We start from the raw sequence: 24,525 nt of genomic DNA, 5'->3' as shown, positions 1-24,525 counted from the left end.
ATAGACAAAATGTAAACATCAACAAGTTTAATGTGCAATAACTGCCATAAGTTTTAACCGCTTATCAGCTTCAGTAAATACACTGTTTACTTTAAGCTCAGAGTTTTATAAAAATGTTTAATTAGAATTATACCAAACACACTTTGCATCCTTAACTAAAACTATGACAGGAAGCATGAAAACAATAATCTCATGTTGAGTACTTTATTTTTTAAAAGCTGTTGGAAAATGTAGCAATTTTTACACAGAATTAGTTAAGCAAAAAACTGAATATTGTTTACAACCAAAATAAAAAAGATAAGAGCTTTAAATAGTTTTAAATGGCGATTTAAAAACAAGTTTTTAAAGGGATTTAAAACTATTTAAATTTTTTATCTTTTTTATTTGGGTTGTAAACGGTATTCAGTTTTTTGCTCAATTAATTCTGTGTGAAAATACTACAACGCTAATAAAAAAATTGCTCAAAAAGTTAAAGTCTAATGCTTTTAACCACAAAGTTTATAATTTATTATGGCATCATGTGATTAGATTAAAAATTTTAATTGATATATAAGAGGTAAGTAAACATTAAGTTCTGTAAAAGTGCAGTGTAGTATCAAATAGCAAAATTAACACTTTTTTTCTAGCTGGTAAGGTTACAAGTAAATGAAACATTTATAAGTCGAAGCACAACAATTATATATCCCAAACCATAAAAAAGCAGGTAATTAGTTAAAAAAGTTAAACAATAATAAACTTCTCGCAATAATAATAAATTTACAAGTTTTGAATTTAATAGGTTGGGTAGACAAGTAGTAAAAGATGACAGAAAAATTTAGTAACATTTTGAAATAGAGATTTTTATATGTAATAATGCAGTATAAAAACTATATAAAAAAAAAATAACGATTAAGTATATTACATCTACAAGTTTGATTTAAATTATTTTTGACTTAATGCTATTAAAATAAAATTATTATTAAAAGTTAACACAAATAATTGACCACAAACTGTTTAAGTACCTTTGTTATAATATAAACAAACTATATACATTTTTATAGTATTTAAGAACTAATACATACTCACTATCAAATATAACATTGCAGTTGGCAAAGTTTTAAAAATAAAATAATTTCTGAAAAACATTAATTGAATGTATTAGACTTAAATATCAGAAAAAAAAAGGAATAAAAATAAACGCATCTTTCTTAAACAGTTTTTTTATTCAAAATTTTAAGATTTTATGCTAAAATCTGAATTTAAAAAAAAAGTTTACTAGAATATGTCAGTTTTCCGTCTATTTCGCGCCGAAGACGTGATGCTCGATATTCTCGAAGAAATTCTTGACGTAATCGAAGCCTGCCTGCTCCCTTTTCCTTCAAATCGAGAATTTTTCATTTTTGCCTGCAACTTGCAGCTCATAGCCCACTCACTGCCCTCTTCTGCTGGCAACACGTGATCTAAAAGCTGAAAATACAATTCGTGCTAAGTACGAAAAAGTGAGTTTTAATTTTCATTAGTAGCGAAACTACCATGCTGGACTGTGCAGGTATCTCCACAGTGTACGTTTCCTCGCCCCGCTTTGTCACCGTGTTCTCAGTTTCCGTTAACTCACAGCTTAATATAGCTGGTCGAATATTCTATGAAATTAATTAAGTATTACGAGGACATTTACTGTACAATTAAAACGTTTACTTTTAACAAAAATTAACCTCGTTTTGCACAGCCATGCTAACTCTGTGAGCGTCTTTGTACAAGCTCCATTTGATTTTGTCGCCAATGTCAACTTGTTGGCCTTTCGAAATGACGGTTTGCACGAAACCCTTGTTCATCAAGTCGCTTTCAACGTTGCTTATTTCGGTTACTTCAAGCAATGGATGCGAATCTTTTGAATGAACGCTCAGCGTAAAAGCAAGTGCCTGCGTGCAAGTGTTTTGAAGCTTTTTAACTAAAAATTTGTTGCGTTGAAAAAAAACTTTGCTTATTTTTTCAAAAGTTTAGTTTGACTTTTTAGGTATTAAAGTAATGTTTTAAATTTTAAATCGTCATTTTTTTTCCTATTTACCTTAAGTTAAAAAATTTAAATCTATGTTATCTAAACATCTTAAAAACTATGCTTTAGTCACCAATCTGAATTAAGGTTACAATTTATCCAATGGTATCATAAAAAATTAAAAAATAAATATTACTTAGCCTAATTGATTGCAAACAGTTTATTTATAATATGTTATGATTTTCAGCATATCTAATAAAAGCATTTATTAATAAAGTATGAATGGGAAAGCAATGTGACTTCAGTTTTTTTGGCGTTCAAAACTAAGTCAATATGACAGAGTACTGCGTATATGTTAATGCAAAAAACAAATAATATTTACAAAATATTATACAAACAAACATTGTCGAGATTCAGTGAAGGTGAATACCCGTATGCGAGAAGAGAATCCATCAGCTCTTCCTGCGGATCGACTCCTTCCTCTCTCGCCTGCATCAGATGAAGATGCTGGAATCCCTGCCGGGTTATCTTCTCATCATCCATTTCAACGTTTTCTGCACACAATTAGCAACGTTGAAATATATAGTTAATCTAAAGAAAAAAAAAATCATTGTAATAAGGTATAATTTTTAAACCTGAGCTTTCATTACTAATTTAAAAAAATTCTTTGTAACCAATATTATTTTTACCTGTAACAATTTCCCACGCTTCATCATCCACGTCTTCATCGCTGGTTACTTGTTGGAAGAGATTAAATTCTTCCCTACTCAATCTTCCGTCTCCATCAATGTCACACATTTCAAACAAGTCGTTCAACACACCTCTGTGGTTGCATAATAAGTTGTTTAAGAAAGTTTATTAATGTACTACATACAACAATATTGCAATAAAAGTTTACATATTATGTTTTAAAATAAAAGTTTATTTTGATAGCAAAAACAAAGATAAACAAACAGTTTTAAGTATCATAAAATTGCGTAAGAAATATATCTTAAACAAATTAACTTAAAAAAATTTACGCTTAAATTTCAAGTGTAATACATACAACTAAAAAGTTATTTTTAATAAAAAACAAAAAAAAAAAGCACAACTTTTGTATAAATAAAAAGTATGCGTTAAATAAACTCAAAACAGCATAATACTTGAATTTCTTCGTAAGTTGTACTTCTCCGTTAGCATCTTCTCTGGTCAATTTGACATCATCACAGTCTTCTTCCTTGTATTGCAAATAGCAACCAGTTACAAATGGAGTCAATTTGTATTTTCCTTTCCTTAGATCTCCACTCCAAAACCACTATCATTAAACGATTATACTAATTTTTTAAAGATTTTATTCAATATTTAAGTTTGCTCTGAGTTAAAACTAAACAATAATTAAAGCTTAATGTAAACAAAGTTTAAACAAACTGGTAAAGAAAATAATAAAACTAATATTTTTTACATTAAAACCAATGTCATAACTACAACAACCTGCCACTTAAGTATGCACTTCCTAGGTGCGTACTGCAGGTATGTTACGCACTTTTTAGCCGAAAAACGCTATATTTAAAATGTTTTTTTTTTAATGAAAATAAAAAAACAAACGTTAAAGTAGTAATACAAAAATGTTTAATTTAAAAATAAGTTATACTGTATTACTAAAATAAATCAAAATTAAAGGCACTCGCACTCGAAAATAAGCTATAAACTTACAAATTGTATATCAAACATAACATTTAAAACAAACATATTACAGTTTATTTATCTAACAAAAATAACAGTGAAACTTAAATTTTCATACCCCTGATTAAAACATAGGAATAAAAAATACTTAAAGATTTATAAGAAACTGAGAAAAAAACAAAAAAACAAAGCAACTATCAGTTGCATACCCAATGATTGAAACATAAATGTAAAAAGCGTACTAAGATCTAAAATAAAATATTAACAAACAAAAATAATGAGTAGTGCAAGCCATTTATATAACTCATGATTGCAACATGAATGTAAAAAGCGTATAAAAAATCCGATATTAACGAAATTAAATACCATTGAAATTCAAACTTACATACCTAATGATTGAAACACAAGTGTAAAAATCGTATAAAAAAGCAGTATTAGTGAAGATAATGAGTATTGAGATTTATTTAGAACCAGATGCTTTTGAAAACATGTCTATTAGGATAGGTTGTCGTTTTGGTTTAGCTAACACTTTTTGATGATTTTTTTTATAAATTTATAAACCCTAAACTAGCCTTTTTGAATAATCACTGATTAATAAAACAATGATAAATTTTTCCTAAATGTTTATTTACTTGAAACTAGTAATTACATAGTTATATGTACTATGTAAATTTAAAGGGTACAAGGTAATACAAGATATATTAAAAAAACTTTTTAGGTTTAATATAAATTAAATACTTACATGTAAATACATTTTTAAAATGAATACTCAAGGTTTCTAATTTCAACTAACATGTTTTGCTTTTATGATAACAAGTTTCGTTGTGGGGAATTTTGCTTTAATAGCTATTTATAAATATTAGTATCTTTTAAAGTGCTTCTTTTTAGGCTTAATGTAGATAATTAAAGACTTAAATTTCCTAGGTACGCACTTGCGCTGTGTTAGAAATGCATACCTAGTTGGCAGGTTACTGTAATAAAACTTTTTTTTTTAGTTTAGTTACAAATAACGTCAGTTAAAAAAAGTTTTTTCTTCTTAAATAAAGACCTTTCCATTGTGTTTAGCTTGCGACAAGTTGACAAGTTCATCATCTTTTTCATCTGAAATTTTGTAAATGAAAAAGCCACCGTCTTTTAGTTCATCTGTAACAAAAATTTAGTAAAGCGTTAAGTTTCTAACAAAACTAAAAGTTACTGATTGTTACTTGTGCGATTTTGACAAATAACAAGTTATAGTTTTATTGATGCTTAATGCTTATATATATATATATATTTTCACTAAAAAAGTAAATATTTATCACAATAAGTTGTTTAAAATAAAAAACGTTTGACAGTTTGCTATATCTTATAGACTAGACTTTTCTACTTAATTTAGAATAAAATTTCATATAATATTAAAAGTGTATTTTCCTACAAATAATTTGTAGGTACCATTTGTTTTAAAAAAATCCATGAGTCATTAATAAAAATAAATGAAACCTGCTTCTAAAGTGATCCAAACATTAGATGCATTATTGAGAGTTAACTCATACAAATGCGAAGTCACTATGTTTTCGCTGTCTACAAAATAACTTCCTTTACGTTCTACTTTACTCCAGCCCTTAACAATAGATTTATAATTTTTCATAGAAACAATTTAAATTTGGGTTCTTTTATGAGTAAAATAACAAAAGTTTTTATTTAATTTATTACTGAAAAAATAAAACCAATAACTCATCAAGCTTATTATTACAGCTAAAATTTTACGACAACAAAAATACTTTAAATCAAATTGAAATTTCAATAACAAAATAATTAGTATGATATTTTGTATCAGCATTTTTTATTAGTAAATAACGTAGTCAAATCATGTTTGATTACTTTTTTAAATACGAATATACATAGGTGAATTAAAGGTTTTAGTTTATATTTTTATAAAATCGATTTGTGAATACTTTTCTAAGACATTGTTTTAAATTTAAATAGTTCATTAATTAACTGTAACTTTACAATTTAATATACAACAACTTTCTTCAAGTATGAAGTTATTCTTTTTACATTTTTAAATTAAACTTCAAGGTAACACAAACTTTAGTTGATGCTGGAGGGTTTATGGTTTGTCTCGTTTTAAGTGGAGGGGGAAGTCGTACTGAAACGAGGTTGTCATCCCCCACCTCAAACCTGGGCTGGTTTCGCATCTCACTCATCCTGGAAGCAATTGAGGTCTTTCTCGATCCAGCAACGGACGCTGATTTTCTCGGTGATTTCACGCTGCCTGCGGCTGATGGTGGTCTCGACCCTGTATGTTGTGTAAACTTAAAAACAACTTGAAATAAGCTCAACTTTTTAAAAGTATTAAGCTTAAAACACAAAATATTTTTCTTATTAAACAAAATTCCTAATGTTCAATGCTGTTCGGTGAACAAATTGAGAAAAGAAAATACTTACTGTTTCTTCTTATGATAGTAGATGCTTCGTCAGATGAAATTTCTTCTTTTTCTTTAATGCTTATTGATTTTAACTTGCTAGTAGTGTGAAGCATCATATCACAAAACTGTTTAGTTAGTTGATTTAATTTTTTTTATGAATCACAGCTAGTTAATACTTTTAAATATAACGATAATTAAGAAAAAAATTAATTTCAATAATTTTTTCTGGATAAAATACTAAACTGTTAAAACATTGTTCTTTGAATCATCATTATTAGTATTTTATAAACAGAAAATTTAATTAATATTTTAAGTATTTTACATCAACACACAGACAATAATAACCATGAAACGTAAACTAGTTCTTGCTTTATCATGTTAAAAAAAAACTTTCTTTTATACTTTTTTTTATTCAACTAAACATACTACAATATTATCAGTTTGACAAAATTTTTGTATTCACAAAAGAATAGTAGCTACAAAAAATAAGACTATCATTCTAAAGTTGTCTGATTATAAAACCAATTTTTGAGTTAATCAGTTAACAAAGTTTTTCAAAGAAAAATCATGACATAATCTTTTACAAATTGTTTTTATATTTTACAAATCACTATTTGAAGTTGTATACTTAAATAAAATTTATACACTTAATATCAACAGTTTATCAAAATTGTTTAAACAAAAAAGTAAACAAGCTTTAAGTATTACTTTTAAAACCTTGGATTTATTAGTTCGGAGAGATTTTTTATACGCATTGTCTTTTGAACATCAAACTTTTTACAGCTCCATAAACTTATCATAACAGCTTTTATGTTTATAAAGGCTTTAGGGATAAAAGTTCTAACATTTTTTTAGTTGTTCTACTTTTAAAACTTTACTCAGGCTATTTAATAATTTCAATAGAAAATTTTTTTATAGTATCTAAATGTTAACAAGTAAAAGCGTTACAATAGACTTTAAATCATTAGAAAAATATTTAATCTTTTCATACACCAAAGTTTTTTCATGTTAAGAACGTTTCAGAAATGTTTCTTTAACGTTTAAACTTATTTATTGAATACTATAATATTACAGACTTCAATATAGTCCAATTTTCCATCCTTGTTTTGGTCAGCACTTGCTAAAATTTTTCTAACTTCTGAGTAAGTCATTTTTTCACCTCTCTGAAATTATCATGATTTTTAAATTAAAGAAATCTCAGTAAAAACCAAATTTTTAATAAAAATTTTTCATTAGAGCATAATCGTATTTGAAGTGTTACATTACAACAAAAACAGAATTAAATTTTAAAGTGCTACTTAAACAATTACCTTATCATTAAAAAAGTTGAGGAGGTTATTTGTTATTGTTTATAAAATAGTAAAATACAAGTTATTGATCATTTAGAAAACGAGATTTAAAACTTTTTTAAAAACGTTTTTTACGTTATAACACCTAGCATATCAAACATATAGTACAAAATTATTTTATGCTTACTTACGAAAAACAAAAAGAAAAAACTAACCGAAGTTAGAACTTTGTACAACTCAGTGTCAGTTATGAAGCCATCACCATTAATGTCGATCTTTTTGAAGGCACTAAGAAGTTGTTTCCTTGAAATATCCGGTAAAACTCTGGCTACATTTCGCGTTTCTTTGAAACTTATTCCGTCTAGAAATCAAATAAAAAAACAATACTTGTAGAACTTTTCAAAATGTGTTAAGCTAATTTTTTTGTGACTTTAGTTAGTGATATTTTAGATTCAGTAATTATTAGTAAATGAAAACAAAGAAACTTTTTATTATCGTATTTTGTTTTCCAAGCTAGTAAATTAAACAGAAATACTAATTTTTAACTTTAATCAAAAATAAGCTAAAACTTTAACTTCTATTTTATTCATGTAGTAAAGGTCTTTCATTAAAAAAATAACCGCTAGTTTTAAAACTTTTAAGTTTCTTATTGAACAGCAAAAAGTAGATAATTCTATCTTTGATGAGATTTAAAGATGTAAAGACTCTAAAAATACACAATCTACAAGATATTTTATTTTAACTTAGTTTTATAACAAAAAATTACGACTATTATTGTACATTTATTTAAACATTTTGCATTAAAATGATATATAAGGTAAGAATAATTGTTTTTATGGAACTTAGTTGAAACTGATTTTCATTCAATATTTTATGAGCTGTACAGCATAAAATATTCTAAAATTTTGTAAAACTCTCCTAAATTAATTTAAAAAACAAACTTTTGTAACCTAATTTTATAGTTTGAAATTTAAATTAGTTTTTCGAGATTTTACAATTTAATCTAGTATGCATTAGATTCTCATTTAGTTTTTAATACTTTGTAATACAATAAACTCTTCACTGAAATTTTTTTTTAGAATTTTACAACTTTGCTTAGTTTAATTTTTTTTAAATTTTAAAGTAAAGTAAAAGAAAACTTATTTAAAAACCTTCATACTTGATCCAAATATCGTTTACTTGCTTAAACGAAGGATTCTTTCCAGATCTTTGTAAAACTGAAAATTTGCAAAAAGTCTTAAAAAAAAAAACAGACAACTTGTTTTAAGTTTAAAATCTTATAATGTGTAAAAATAATAAGCAATTTTTTCTACGTTTTTCTTCTAAATATATAGGTACACTTTAAACATAAATTAAAATTAGGCTATATTTTTTATTTAAAGCTTATAAAAACATTTAACTTAGAAAAAAAAAACTACAAAAAAAAACTTACTTTTTTTTACAAACTTAGACAAAATAGGTTTTTTTAACAAATTGTGAATACAAAATACCTCTAAGTACAAATTTTATAAGCAAGAAACATTATTTGTGTTATTTATTTTTATTAATTTAATTTTATATTAAGCATGAAGTTTTAATGTAATATTTTTATTTTATTCTAGTAAAAACAAAATATACGAATAATTATTGTTATACTTATAAATAATCTTATAAAGATAAAGTTTTTCTAAAATAATAGATATTTTTTACGCTTTAGGTTTTTTAACAACCTTGTAAAAGTTGTTGTTTTTTTGTTAATTCTTTGTCTAATTGTTTAGCAACTGATTTGTAAGCAAACTTAAAAACTTCTAACGAGTTTTCATTTTTTGTGTTGTAAAGACTTGTCATTTTATTATTTTACGCTGATTTAGAATTAAAAAGTTTAGTTAATAACACTACTATAACAAAGTTTTATATACATCTTCAAAAAAAAAACTGAAATAATAGCTTTTAAGCATATTTTTTACAGTTGAAAAGCATTTATCCACAAATAATTTACTAAACTTGTTCAAACGTTGAATTATTGAACAACCCGTACGAAAACGAAAAAGGCTCATAACAAACGATAGTAAGCGGCTGTAAAGTAACCGTGGAAACAAAGTAAACAGCAAAAAAAGAAATATAAAAGTAAACACTACATTAACTTCGCCGTTTGTTATTTTATTTCGTGTAACTAAAACTAATACTACAAGTACAGTAACTTCTCGCATCTTTACGCACTCGTGACGTTATGAACTCTCGTTTAGTTACGCATTTTAGAATTCTAAAAATTCAAAATATAAAAATTTAAATTTATTTTAATATTGCACAAATTAGGTTTATTGTATATTTTCAATTTAAAATATGTTTTTAAATGTTAACTCACCTCTGTATATTTTTAGACTTTGTTAACTTATGTTCCTAGACTAATTGATAAACATTTAGTATACCTTTTACCTTTTATACTATTTAGTATATCAGAAATTTTTTTAACAATAAGATATTAAATTAAATTTTGGAAAGTAATATGACTGTCTTAAATAATGAAAGTATAATAAAATAATAAAAGTTAAAATTTTTAACATAGAAATATTTATACACTAGTTCTTAATTGTAAACAACTGTTTAATTATAAATTAAATTTGCTAAGTAGAATATAATATAAATGTTAATTATCAAATAAGTCACATATAAATAAAGATAAAAATAAAATCTATTTATTGTTAAAATTAGTAAAGCTTTTCTACATGTATTATTATTTTATATAAATTTAAACCATTTTTTTAATATATGTAGAGTTTTATATTTTAATTTCATATTTATAAATAAAGTAAATAAATTGTTAAAAGTGGGAAAGTCCCCATTATGCTTTTAACTAGAAGCAAAATAAAAAAAACAGCCATTATAGTAAGTATATTTGGTACCTCTCGTATCTTTACGATCTCTCATATCTTTACGCACTTTTTCTGTGGACACAATGTGCATAAATAAGCGAGAGGTTACTGTATTTAAAAATTATATTATAAATCATATCAATTAACTTATTTGAAACGTTTTCAAAATTATAGTAAAGTTTTGATAGTTTCAATAGAAAATTTTCATAATTTTTTTTAATGCTGTTCATTTATGCTTATAACCAATGAATAAAAACTTGTTTAGTTTATAAAAAAATATATTTGTGCTATACATAAAAGTTAATGTGTTAAGATTTATATGAGCTTGTAAAAACATAACTGTTCTAAATTATTTCATTTTATTGTATTTTAAAACATAAGTGAAAAAATTAAAGATTTTTTTCAAATGAGGAAAGAACTTATTAGCGATTTTCCTTCTTTTTAAGAAAAAGTTTAAAAAACATCATTTAAAACATTGTAAAATAATACTATAAATAAATTTAACATCATTCTTATTTGTTTGTTGTAAAAAATTTCAAGTTAAAGATGTTTACTAAAAATACTTAATATTTTACTTACGCTAATCTATTGTTTAATTTTTACTGTGTAACGCCGTTTCCCTGCAGAGTAGTTCATCACACACAAACAAAAGCTGTAAAAAAATAAATAAAGTGCTTTAAAATAAAACAGAAGAAGACATAAAAATAAAATAAAACCTGACTAACCATTAATATTTTGTTGATAAAAATTACGTTACACATAGGTAAATACTTGTATTAGTGTTTAATTAACTATAAATATCTTTATTCATAATAATAAAGAAAATCAAAATAAATTAATCTCTACAATTAAAACACTAACTTTTTCTACTAAGCTTTAAAAAAGTGTAAATATTAGGATTTTATGGGTATATTAAGAAATAATTTTAATGAAAAGTTTGTAAGTCAAGATAAAAACATATACACAATACAAAGATAGATACTACAAAATAATAAATTAAACTAAATAAACTAAGTAAATGTGATAAGATAAAAAAGAACACTAAAAATCAACTAAAAATATTCCTTAGGGTAATGAGGACACTGTGTAAATAGTTTGTTTTTCTTATTAAGGATTTTTAGTTTGTTAGCATTTGCTATGTATAGTCTTTCCAGGTTGTATAATGAGCACATGAAGTTTTGTTTGAATTTGCTGTTAATTTTAATATTTATTTTCCATTTTATTATGTATTTTTCGTCTTTTTTATACAATTTCCATTGGTAATTGGTGAGTTGTGTGCAGTTAGTGGGCTTCTTCTTTTTGGATTTAAAAGTTGATGTTCTATATTCGTATTATCTGCTCTTGAAAGGTCTTCGAGTGGATCCAATACATGACATATCTTTATTTTTCTCTGATGAGACAACTGCTTCGTAAGTTACATTTTCGGACCTTGACTGGACATTGTTTTTTGTTTTTGCAGTTACATACTTCTGACTCTGTTGGCGGTTTTTCGGGCTACTTTTTGTTGTGTCCGCTGATAATTGCTTTTATGTTTGGTAAACAACTATCTGAAATCTTGATGGAATTTCTGTTAAAGATTATGTAGAGTTCAATTGATTTTGAAAAATGTTTGCCCAGTAGTTTTAGATATAGACTTCGAAACTTTGTTTTTACAGATTTGCAAAAAGGTGGGTTATAGAATATGCATTTTCTTTTTCTGTTTGTTGGTTTAGTGTTATCATTTTCGGATTTTGTTTTACCTAACTTGTTTTAAATCATATTTTTTCTAATAATGACTATTTTGTTTTTATTAGAAACATTTAACTGTTTACATTTTCAAAGTCAAATTAAGGAAACTAACTAAAAAGTAAAAGCTTTGGAAAACTTAAACTTTTCTATTAAACAGTTTTATGTTTTATTCAGTAATAATTTATATTGCTGTATTAATTTATTAAAAAAGGTGGTTGTCGATGTATAATAACTGTAAAAATAAACAAATATCATAGAAACTCATTTGAGAACTTTGCTGTAGTATGTATATACTTTATTTAAGGACAAATATGACTCTCAAATTGTTTGGTCCTAGAACCTGGTGCACAAAAACCTTTCGGTTATCGAGTCGCACACCACGGATACCTTTTAACGTCGTGTCCAGGACGTTAGTTGTATCTTTTTTATTTGTTAGTTGTTGTTTGTTCATTAACATTTAAAACTGCATAAAATAATTGTTTAGTAGAAATCACTTTAGTTCTACTTGTTAGTAGAAATCATGAAACTTAGGTCGTTTTGTCACAGTTTTATTTTTTTATGGTCATAAGTTTTACTATTTTAGTACTGTATAAAAATTGTTACCTCTTGTTAAAACTATTTATTTTTAGAGACTTTTATGTTTTTTCTTTATAATAAAACTTTTAATATTTTGCTAAAAAACTTCTCCATTCTTTGATTGTTTGAATAAAACAATTAAAAAACAGTTATTGATTAAAATAACTCAAATGAAATTAAAAAAGACACGTTTTGAATAAAAAATATATTTTTAATTTGTTGTTGGTAATAGTCTATTTACCGCAAATATAATTTTAGGTTAAAACGCTATGGTTAAAGTTCACTTATAACCAAGTTAATAGCTTTCGACTATTAAGTTTGTTTCAAAATTATTTTTTTTCTATGATGACATTTATAAAGTTTCTATTAAATATTTTTATTATCCAAAGTAAAAAAACTAGTGATAAGTTTTAATTAGTGGCTATAAAAAGTACTTTTTAAGCTAGTACTTGAAAACAAAAATTTACTACAAATTAAGAAATTAAACATAGACTTAGGACTGTAAAGTTTGTTGTAACAATTAATAAGTTTATCATTTTTACACATGAACCACAGTGTGTATTAAAAACCTAAGCTAATCAATCGTAATTATTTATCATGTTACAATTTACGTGCATCTAAAATATTACTTTAAGTAGTTTGAGTGGCTGCTTAGGATTTTAATATATTTTTCAGCGATTTTGTCTAAGTAGTTTTTCATTTTTTAAATCTACGAAATCTATAGACAGTAACTTGTATAAAAGTTTTTTAAATATTCAAGAACAATAACAAGCATTATGATAATATTTTTGGACAATAAAAAAGTGATTGTTGGAAAAACGTATAGAGGTCATTACTTTGTAATAGGAAAAAATAAAATTCAAAAGTTATTTTGACAAAATTAGTTTCGCTGAAAGAGCTCGTCAGTCCTTAAAATAAACTAAAAGTTCTTTTTTTTTAAGTGATAAAAAGTTAATTGTTAGTTAAGAAGTTTATATATCAACGTTGTTAAATCGTTTAGTTTCTATTTGTATTTCAGTATATAAACGTACTCTAAGAAAAGCAATCGTCCCGATTTTCATCTTGACAATAAGTTAGTTGAAACTATATAATCGTCTATATTTAATATTGTCAATTTTTTATATATTTTACTTATAAAAGTTTCTTGAATTTGAACTTATCGTAAATATTATTTTGATAATAAAGTAAATGGTAACGATACTAAGTCCTTACCATTTAAAAACTAAGATTATAAGTTTATAGTAAGTAAGAAAACATTACTCGTAAAATTAATATTTTTTAAGAAGTATAAAAGTACAAGACCAGTTTATGTAAGAGCATAGAATCCCCGTAAACACCCCTTGCGTATACACTAGTAGTGGTTTTTATCAATGCAAATGATAAATTAAGAATTAAAACATAAAAATCGTGATAGTAACTATTTAGAAACTGTATAAGCTAGAATTTATTTTTAGAGTAATTTCAAAAAGAAATAAAAAATTAAACATTAAAACATAATGTTCATTTAAAAACTAATTTAAAGTTAGGTTAATTTTGTATTTGTTACCAACTAAGTGAATATGTTTAAAACTTAAAAAATTGAACTTTAATATCATGTACAGAATTATTCAAGCAAGAACTAGTTTAAATAATGTTTTTAGCAAAGAAACTAACACTTTGTGCGCAATAAAATTAGAGTTTCATTAAGGAGATAAAAAGTAAAAAAAAAAGTACCATTCAAAAAGTTTCAGTTATACTATATAATTACTTTCATAAGATAATTTAGAAACAATCAAAAAACTTAAAAAAAAATCAAAAGGTTTATACACTTTATAAAAAAATTTAAATCAAGTAAAATTGGTGGTCACAATTATTTTCTGCAGTGTTAACATAGTTATTTGTTAGCTATATTAAGTATTATAAAAGTTTTACTAAAAGTTAATCGTACTGTAATCGCCGTACTTATAAATTTTTGTTTCCTTATGTAAATTGCATGCGAAATCACAAAGAAGCTATAAATTATGACAACTAAGGTCATAGCCAAATAAGCCCAACAAAGAAAGTACTTGAACGCTCAGTTCACTAAACTGTAGTTTCATACTCTTTAAGATTCTTTCTTCTTGGAACAAAAGCAAGAAACTTGTGTTTTTTGCTGTTTGATACTCGCTCGCTGACAAAATTTATTGATTTTGTTCTTTTGTTAGATATATTCTGAACGCTTTCTAAACTTTCAGTTTGTTTAGTCATGATACTTACGTCTACTTTTTGATTATTTTTATGTGGTTGATCAAAAGGTTCAGCCGCATGCAATACTAATTTGTTTTTTGATTTATCGCAGTTTACCTTTTTCAAAAAAACTTTATCACTTGCGTTTTGACTTAAATTACTACCTTTCTGATTGTCTTTAAAGTTTTTAAGTGTAGTAGTATCTTTATTTATGCAGATTTTCAATACATTTTTGTTTAAAAAACTAAAAGAACTTCTATAACTATGACTTCTATTTCTCCATTTAAGAAAAGGAAAGAGACGTTTTCTATAGTTAGCGTATGAGCACATCAAAGAGACAGTGTTTATTATCAAATTACACATTAAAAAAATATATTTTTCTGCTCCTCGGCGTTTGCATAATAAGTTAACAAAACCATAAATCGCTAAAGCTAAATCACTAACAGAGAAGCTTAACGTAGTGAAAATGAGTCGTAGAAGTAACTTTCTAGTTCGGTCATTTGGAATGCTTGCTCTGTTTGTCTTTACGTAATGCAAATACACAGGCTTTACTATTTCGATAAGAATAATTGTTTGCAAAATAGATGTAATAACAAATGAACACATACTTAAAGTTAAAGGAAAATAGCTTGACGTGTAAGAATTTCCATAATGAGACTCATTAAACCGACCAAGGTTACACGGTTGCTTATTTATTGAAACTTGAAAGTATAAATTTGATATTAGTCCAATAAACATCCAATGTATAATCATCGCAGTTAGCGCATAAGCTCGTTTAGCAAAAACCAAAGTTTTGTTGATCATTTTGTATCTATAAACAAAAACTAAGTTGCTTAAACACTTGCTTAATGACGTACTACATACTCTATGTATTCTAACATACCTGCAAAAACTTGTGTTCATACTACTAATATTCCGTAGCTTGTAATAAAATATTGTTAAAATTACTGAGCACAGAAATGAACACAGCGAACAAGCACTTACAGCTGTATTCTCAACTTTAAAATCGTCTTTTAGCTTGCGAAATAGGTAGACAATGCTGGCAATGAGAATGTAGAAAGACAAAACTGTCAGAAAACTACTGATCACTAGGTAGATAGTTTCTATCATAATTGTCTTCATTACTTTAGACTCAATTCCAGTTTTTTAAGAAAAAAAACGTTTATATTTTTATCAAAAACTTGTTATAATTAATTATTGATAAAATATATTAATTAATCTGCAAAAAAAATTATAATGTACTTTTTGCAATAGGTAAAAGGAGTTTTTTTAAACTTAATATGTAAAATTTGAAAAACTTACTTTTTTTGAGAATGAAAATATACAGTAAATATAATTTTTAAATAAATTGAATAAAATTATATATTAACATTAAAAATATAGAACTGAGTCTGTTTTTTATAAGAATAATAACAAAACGATTAAAAAAAAACAACTATTTTCTAAAATTCCAAATTAGCTTATGCTAGTAACATTAAATTTTATTTTTACAAAACATAGCTTGTGTTCTAAGTAAATATGCAGTTTTGAAAAAAAAAAAGACTTAACATCAAAACTTTACTTTAGTTATTAAAAGTCAATTTTGACTGAAGACCGAAGAAAAGTACATATCTAAAAAAAAAGATTTAAAATAACTTAAAAATCTTTCTATAAAATACTAAAAGCTATTAAAAAAATATTAATTATTTACCAGAAACAAAGCAATTTTTTATTTATTTATTAGACTTATACTTTGAAAATAATAGTTTTTTATTCTATTCTTAACATCAATAAAAGTATAACATACTATGAAACTACGTAAAAAAATAATCTAGTAACGTCCTTCTTTATATGCTAACATTCAATCTTTTACATCTACAAAATCCATGAAATCGCCATATGTTTAATTTTTTATGTTATTTCATGATTGAACATAAATAAGCAAGTCGTGTTATTTAGTGAAGAGTCTACTCTACCGTTTTGTTTATTTATGTGATTCAAGATATAGAACTTGTTTTAAAATTTTATATTGCATACGTAGCTGTAAAATAAAGAATTAACGTAAAAATTACTTTAGTTGTTCAAAAAAACTACTTAACACTTAATGAGGAATTGTCGTTTATCTAAAATATTGAAAACAAAGTTATATTGACTAACAAAAAACTGAATATTAAAAAAAAACTTGTATTTTAGCTTGAAAACGAAAAAAAAAAAAAAAGTAAATAGTTAAATATATTTGTTTTAACAAATCAGATACCAATATTGTTTGAAGCATTTATTTTTTTTAACAAATGTAAACTTTTTAAAACTAATTTTAGCTTCTTTAACTTAACTGATAATAAAAACTTTTGAAAAGTACGTTGTAGTTTTAATCATGTTGACTTGGAAAAAAATCTTAACTTATCATAGTACTTACTAATACTAGATTTTTTTAGTAAACAATATTTTGATAGTAAAGTGAAAACTATAAATATAGTTGGCATAACTATAATATGCTTGACTGTAAAGCAGAAACAAACAACTTTTTAGATTTAAAAAGTAGCTAAACTTTGCTTTTATTTTTTTTAACTAATATAGTTCCTACAAAAAAAAAACACCAAGTTAGATTTCATTATGTGATTTATTTTGTTTGTCGTTCTGATCAACTTTGTTTTATTATTTTAGATTAACTTTATTTACATAATTTCTTTTCGTTGAAAAACTGTTCTTCGGACTTCTACATCTACAAAGCAAAACCCATGAAATCGCCATCTATTTAATTTTTATGTTATTTCGTGATTGAACATAAATAAGCAACTCGTGTTATTTAGTGAAGAGTCTACTCTACCGTTTTGTTTATTTATGTGATTTTAAGGTAAAGAAGTTATTTAAAAAATTTATATTGCGTATGTAGCTGTAAAATATAGAATTTACGTAAAAATTATTTTAATTGTTAAAAAAAACTACTTAACACTTAATGAGGAATTGTCGTTTATCTAAAATATTGAAAACAAAGTTATATTGACTAACAAAAAACTGAATACTAAAAAATTTCAAGATTGACAACTCTGACTCATCTGTTTTATCTTAAAAACTTTATTTTAATTAAGGAATTGTTCTGTACTTCTAATCATGTTTTGCATTTTTAAGGTGCTAAATTTGTTTTCAAATAAAATATGTAGTTTTGGAAGAAAATTGCTTGAAGTAGAACGTTATTGATGTTAACAAAGTTTATGTTTAATTAAAGAGTTCAGAAAAGAATTTGAAAAAATTAAAGTTGAATAATTCTTCTATAAAAATACTAAAAAACTCTTCATTAAATAAAAATGATAATATTCGTAAGGCAAAGTTATTTGTAAAGTTATTTTTTTAACTATTACTTTAATGAAAATTATAATATAAATTAAATATATTATTCTATATTCTATTATTAAAATTACAAATATATTCTATTATTAAATAATTCTTACCATCAACATAAGTATAACATCTTATAAAACTAAGTAAAAGAAAAAAAGAATAGGTTTAGTAATGTCCTTCTTTATACGCTGACATTCAGTTTTTTACATCTACAAAATCCATGAAATTTCATTTAATTTAATTTTTCATGATATTTTATTAAAAAGTATTTCTTTTATGTATTGTAATGTAAAAGATTTTTAATTACTTTATTAATGTTACTGACATGGTTTTAAAATATAGTAATAACATAAAGCTTAATTGTTTGTTCAAAAATCTTTTGTAAAGCAAGAACATTTGCTAAGAGTTAAAACTTCTAACTTTTGAAATTACTATTTAATAAACTTAATTGATATACATAAATGATTTATATAAAGTTGCACAAATTTCATCCTGTAAAATATAGTAAAGTTTTAAAACTGATTCAGCTATTACTCTGACAAAGCTATTTAAAATATACGTTCGTCCTAAGCTTGAATACAATACCCAAGTTTGGTCACCTTATTTATAAAAAAGACATTAATAAAATATAGTCTGTGCAAAGAAATTTTACCCGTTTTATATCTAATCGTTGTAACATATTCAATATATCAAATAATGATAGATTGGTAAAACTTAGATTGAAACCTCTAGAGCATAGATGATGGGAGTTTGATTCATTTACTCTGTATAAAACTATTGATGGCAAGTATAAGGTTTTTTTCAGTCAATTTTTCAGTTTTTCCCATATAAATATCAACTAAGAAGAAATAATATAAAAATAAAATGTCTACATAATTTTAACAACAGTCAGTGGCAAGGTTTATTTTTCACAGAGCAAAAACTATGTGGTTTAAGTTACAACAGTATGTTGTATAGTGTGAGAGGGTGGAACATTTTCGCTTAAACTAAAAATATTTAATTTAAATACTATAAATATCACTAAAGTTCAATAACTTTCCAATAAAAACGATAGAGAAAAGTAAGTAAATAATTTTCTTATAACATTTATCTCATCTAAATTAACTACTAACCTGTTCATTTTTCCATTTGTAATATAAATTGTTTTTATTTTTTTATACCTTCCCCCTAACAGACTAAGAACTTACTATTATTAATTTTGTACAAATGTGTTTGTATGTAGTAAGTTAGCGCTTTTATATCAAGCAAATAAGTCTATAATGAGTTCTTTATAATTTTAACTTTGTTTCATACTTTGTTTATGTTTATTTTTTGTTGAATATAGACGCATAATATTTTTTTTTGTTCTCTTTTGTGTCCTGTTTAAGTGGCTCATATTTCGATAACTGAGTCCATCATTGCACAATAAACAATATATTAGTAATTTATGTTGTTTATTCATTAAAGTACAAAAAAAAAACTTTTTATTAGACACTAAAAACTTGTTTTGACAGCTCTTTTAAAACATGTTCTTATTTTCAACTTAAAAATAGATTGAAAAAATTGAAAGTGGATATAAAATAAACCTGCATTGATAAATTAAAATTATTTTTTTTATGAATCAGTGGTTTTTTAAAAAATGTAAACGTTTAAAAACGTATTTCAGCTTCTTTAGCTGAACATATAACATAACCTTCTGAAAGATACAATCTAGTTTGAATCATGATTGAAATTAATTGAAAAATATCAAACTAGACTTTGTACCATAGTACTTACTTACTAATACTCAATTTTTAGTGAACAGCATTTGAAAAACCTTTGCTCTCTTTTAAATAAGCGAAAGCTTTAAACAAAACAAGGTACAGTTACATATCAAATTAAAAATTAAAAACTAATAATTTTTAAAAATGAAAAATATCTATACCTTACACTTTTTTAAACTAGCATAATTCCTGCGTAATAAAGATAACACTTATTTATATATACTGTTAGGTGAAATAAATAAACTGAAAAACAGTTCTTCACACACAGCTAACCACGTAAATATACTAAAACGAATAATGAGTAAATTGTGTCTCCCTGTTTTTTCCAAGATTGATAGCTTTGAGTCGTCTTGTTTTATCGAAAGTAGTTTTTTTATTGAGGAAGTTGTTCTGTATTACTGTTCATGTTTTGCATTTTTGAGGTGTTAGCAGGATTTGTAAATTTAGATAATAATTAGTTAATGTTATAACTTATGCAAGTAGCTTCTTTCTGTACTGTATAACTTTTATTAGGTGAGTTATTTTGTTAATAAAGAATTTATATACACGGTAAACTATAAAGCTGGATCAATGTCCATTGTCAAGTTGTTTCGTTAACCTTGCGTCCGGTCTGTTTCCATCAAGTTATCTCAACCAGGTAATTTTTATTCCAATCTAACTCCTATCCATATTTTAAATCAGTTTATTTCAAATGTAAGATATTTAAAATAATATTTGAACTTATAAATGATTTAGAATTTGTTTTAAAACGCATAAAAATAGTAGATTTGTTTTGTTCACTATAAATAAACGGGAGCCGATCACTTCTAATCCGATCATTTGTAACCCGATAATTTTTAACTCGATTACTTCTAACTCGATCGCTTCTAACCTGATCACTAATAATCCGATCATTTCTAACCCGATCATTTCTGACCCGATCACTTCTAACCCAATCACCTGAAATCCGATCTTTTCTAACATGATCATTTCTAACCCGATCACTATTAGAAATTAACCCGATATATTACCTCATTTTTTTATTTTCATCCTACACATAATTTCAATGTATTTTCATTATTTCATATTTTCTTTTTCAATTTACTTTAACAGACGTTTTTTGTTAATCAAATACAATTTACTACATAGTTTAATTTAAATATTTTGAACTTTTCTTTGTAGGATTTTAAAGTAAGCAGTTATAACTATATAAAAGTTGGATCTTATAGTAATCATGTGATTATAATAATTTTAATATAAGCAAATTTTATAAAGAAACCTTTACAATTGTAATATTTAGATACAAAAACTTTTATATTACGGTCTGAAAACTACATTGTAATTCTGACGTAAATGTTGTATTATTGCTGACTAATGTATTAATGTTTTATAGAAGATTAATTTTAAGTTTCATATCAAATTCTTCTACAACTTGCATAGGCCTATTAAGATAATGAAATTCAAAGAAACATTAGGAGAAATTAAACTCTTTTGTCATATTAAGTGAAAATCATGATTTTTACATATAACCTTGCTATTAAAACAGTTATTTCATATAACAAACCGTAAAAGTATGTAACGTCGATTGACCGTCTTGATTTCTCATCATTAAAAAATTCTTACTTAGTCCTAGAGCAAAAAAAAGTCACTAATAGTTAAACAGACATGTTTATTTGTATAACAAGTCCGGGGGTAATCAAATTTTGTCAGGTAATCTTCTTCAAAACTTTCACTTAAATAAATATATTGTACGAAATACTTCAATTACGCCTTAAATTAATACTTTAGTTGACAAATATTTTTTTAAAAATTTACTTTATTATGAGGAGTTGAAATAACGTAAGTAAAAACGAAATAAGAACTAAAATAAATTTTAAAACAGAATAATAGATTAGTTATAGTTAGATTAAGTATAACTTGGAGCCTCAAATTAAGTATAACGTCTCTTAAAAATAAAAATTACTAAAAAAAAATTTTTTTTTTGCGTAAAAGGTTGTACATCTGAAAACAAAAATCGTGCAAGATTGGAATTTTTCTTAAAGTTTATTCAGGCTTATGGTATAAAAATAAAATTGAAAAACAAAAATTAAAAAAAAAAATTTATAGCACAATTAAAATCATTTTATAAGTATATTTAATAAAATAATTTTGAATTTTGTTTTTATTTTTTAAGAAAAGGTTGTATAAATAAAAGACTAGAAAAAAACACAAAAATTTTAAAGGGCCCTATTCAAAAAGTCAAACCCCAATTCAATGGATTTTTTAAATTAAAGACAAAGGACCGTTCTTAAGAATAAAAAAAAGTTTTTAATTATCTATTAAGATAAGGACATAATTGGGTCTTAAGTTTGGACATTTTTATAAAATTCCTAAAAAACGCTCTCAAGCTAAGTTCACGCTTGTTGAAAAAACTACTAGATTTTATAACATGAAGTAAAATAAAATGAGTTAATTTTTTTTTGTCTTTCCAATAATCAAAAACAAACAATAAAAATGAGAAAAGTATTTGCTAAAAAATTTGATTTATCCTACTATCAAAAAGTTATACATTTCATCATCAACTGCTACGGCAAAACAAGTCATAAGCTTTTTGAGCGCTAAAAACTATTAAGTTGAAATATTTAAGTAAAACCAATAGATACCATAAGATTTAATTATAACTTTAAAGCCGGGTTGCCCAGTACTAAAGAAATAAACTTTTTTGAGTACTAAATAAACTATTGTAAAACTTTAAACGTCATTCTCTAGTAAATTTTTAGCGAGTTTTAATTGAAAACTGACTGCTATGATTTAATGTATCATAATACTACAAATTTCTTTAACTAACTTTTTATTGTTTTTATTAATTACATTGGTTATATTCGTTTTTTCATAGATACAGTCCTAATTAAAGAATATACGATACACTTACAAATGTTATTGTCGTTCCGGGTTGTCCGGGTTCTAGAACTGAAGTATTTCGATTTTAACTTAAACAGGCGACAAATGAAACTGTGACTTAAAAGATGTTTGAAACTAAAATTGGACCATGGGTTTAATATCCTTGATGTAAATCAGTTGTTTTAGCTTTTAAGTTCGAATAGAATAATTCAAATATGTCAGAACTCAGAACTACGGCTTGCATAGAAACTACTGAGATTATTTTATGGTATATCTTGGTGTATTTTTTCAAACAAGTTTAGTAAACGTACATATAAAAATCCCTTCTACCACGAAGTTTGACTGAAATACTTTTGTTTGTTACAAAATTAAAATGTATCCACTAAGTAGTGCTAACAAACCAAAAATTCTAGATAATCACACATTGTCAATAAATGAAAAAGATAAATAAAAGGTAAATATTACAATAACCATGCTTCACTAACTAGAATTGGAATCATTAGTTTCTAATACCTTAGATAAATAATAGTTTATAATAAAGAAGAAGACCTTAAGAGTGGTTAGTTGTGTAACTGACTACAACTTAAAATTTACTTAAGTTGTAAATCAATTTGATAATAAGTGGTTTCAAGATGTTAGAGTATAATAAAAGTTATATAAAAAGTATTTTGTTTTTTATAACACACATAAGCACTTAATTTTCTATTTGTTTATAACCTAATATATATTACCTATTAGATAAAAAATTCTGGGCTTAATGCTAAATATATAGTTTTGAAGTTATTTAAATTAATATATCTACTAATGGTAATTTTTGATATGTACACATTTACAAAAATTAAAGTTATTATTGATCTCTATAGTTTTTCCTTTAAAATGCCAATAAAGGTAGACTATGATTTCCATGGTCAATTTTGGCAGTAGTTAGTTAAAAAAAGGATGCTTACCAGTTTTTATTAACTTAAATTAAGGGCATAGGGGGGGGATAAATTACTTTTTTCAAAATTTGATCTCATTTTATTGAGTTTTAACTAAGCTACAAAATATCTTTGAAGATTTAAAAAACTCATTTTAATAATTTTTGAGATATAGCAGGCAAAGTTTAAGGCAACAATAGGTTCTAATGGGAGGCTGCAAATTAGAAAAAAAGACAATTTTACTAAAAATCTGTCTTCTCAAACTTAATAAAATATTAATTTCATAAATACCCCAAACTTTAAAGAAATATTTGTTGCAATATTTAGACAATCTGTCCAAAGCAATAAAAAAAAAAAATCACTTGTTTTTTTGTTTTTTTTTGTCATAAATTATTTTTTTATATATTTTAATCTGTTCTGACAAAATATTCTAAATATTGCATCGAGTATTTCCTTGAAGTTTGAGGTAGTTATTTTAAAAAAACGTAGGAGGAGATGATTTTTAGTGATTTCTACTTATTTGTGGTTTTAGTTTGCGCCTCCTACAAGGAACTTGTTGTAGTCTCCAACTTGCTTTATCTTACAAGTTATTTTGGTTTTTAAAAAATCTGTAAAAAGCAACTTATAGCTTAGTCAAAACTTAATAAAATAAGACTCAATTGTGATAAGGAAGATTAATAAACTTTTATCTAAACAGAGCGCCAAATATATGCTCAAATTTTACTGCTTTTAAAGAAGCACTTACAAAAATTAAAAACTTATTGTTTAATAAATAGCATCTAAAAAACTTTATAGAGTCCAAAATCAACAAATTCTTTGAAGTTCATAAAATTGACAGTTCAACATTTAACAAAATGAAAATACTAACACAAAAAATGAAAAGAAAACAGAAATTGATAACTGCTTTATTTCAAAACAGTTTACATATGTAGTTGTTCAATAAGATTCCAAAATGAATATCATCCAATATTTCAAAACACAACATTGTTATTAAACT

The 24,525-nt window shown here is 24.8% G+C and overlaps 1 protein-coding gene across 1 annotated transcript; it reads right to left on the bottom strand.

The window, feature by feature from the left end:
- Window positions 1–1,254: 1,254 nt before the first annotated feature.
- LOC145832405 (EF-hand calcium-binding domain-containing protein 7-like) lies at window positions 1,255–9,133 on the bottom strand. Its single transcript, XM_082939723.1, has 14 exons — window positions 9,124–9,133; window positions 8,483–8,548; window positions 7,547–7,692; window positions 7,119–7,205; window positions 6,136–6,167; window positions 5,569–5,572; window positions 5,114–5,234; window positions 4,683–4,777; window positions 3,115–3,266; window positions 2,662–2,795; window positions 2,375–2,526; window positions 1,692–1,898; window positions 1,512–1,619; window positions 1,255–1,446 (listed from the first exon to the last, which is right to left on the bottom strand). Exons 1-14 carry the CDS (start codon window positions 9,131–9,133, stop codon window positions 1,255–1,257), a joined length of 1,506 nt encoding a protein of 501 aa, XP_082795849.1.
- Window positions 9,134–24,525: the final 15,392 nt, after the last annotated feature.

This window comes from Thalia democratica, chromosome 3, assembly GCF_965202585.1.
Source record: "Thalia democratica chromosome 3, ktThaDemo2.hap1.1, whole genome shotgun sequence".
NCBI lineage: Eukaryota > Metazoa > Chordata > Thaliacea > Salpida > Salpidae > Thalia > Thalia democratica.
This window is presented reverse-complemented; position numbering and strand designations above follow the sequence as displayed.

Bases quoted from the DNA above. Each gene is read 5' to 3' on its own strand.
- LOC145832405 (XM_082939723.1), bottom strand. The intron at 7,693-8,482 runs GTTTTTAAATAA...TTTGATTTCTAG, and splicing joins TATTTGGATCAAGTATGAAG to ACGGAATAAGTTTCAAAGAA. The intron at 7,206-7,546 runs GTTAGTTTTTTC...TGATAATTTCAG, and splicing joins TGTACAAAGTTCTAACTTCG to AGAGGTGAAAAAATGACTTA.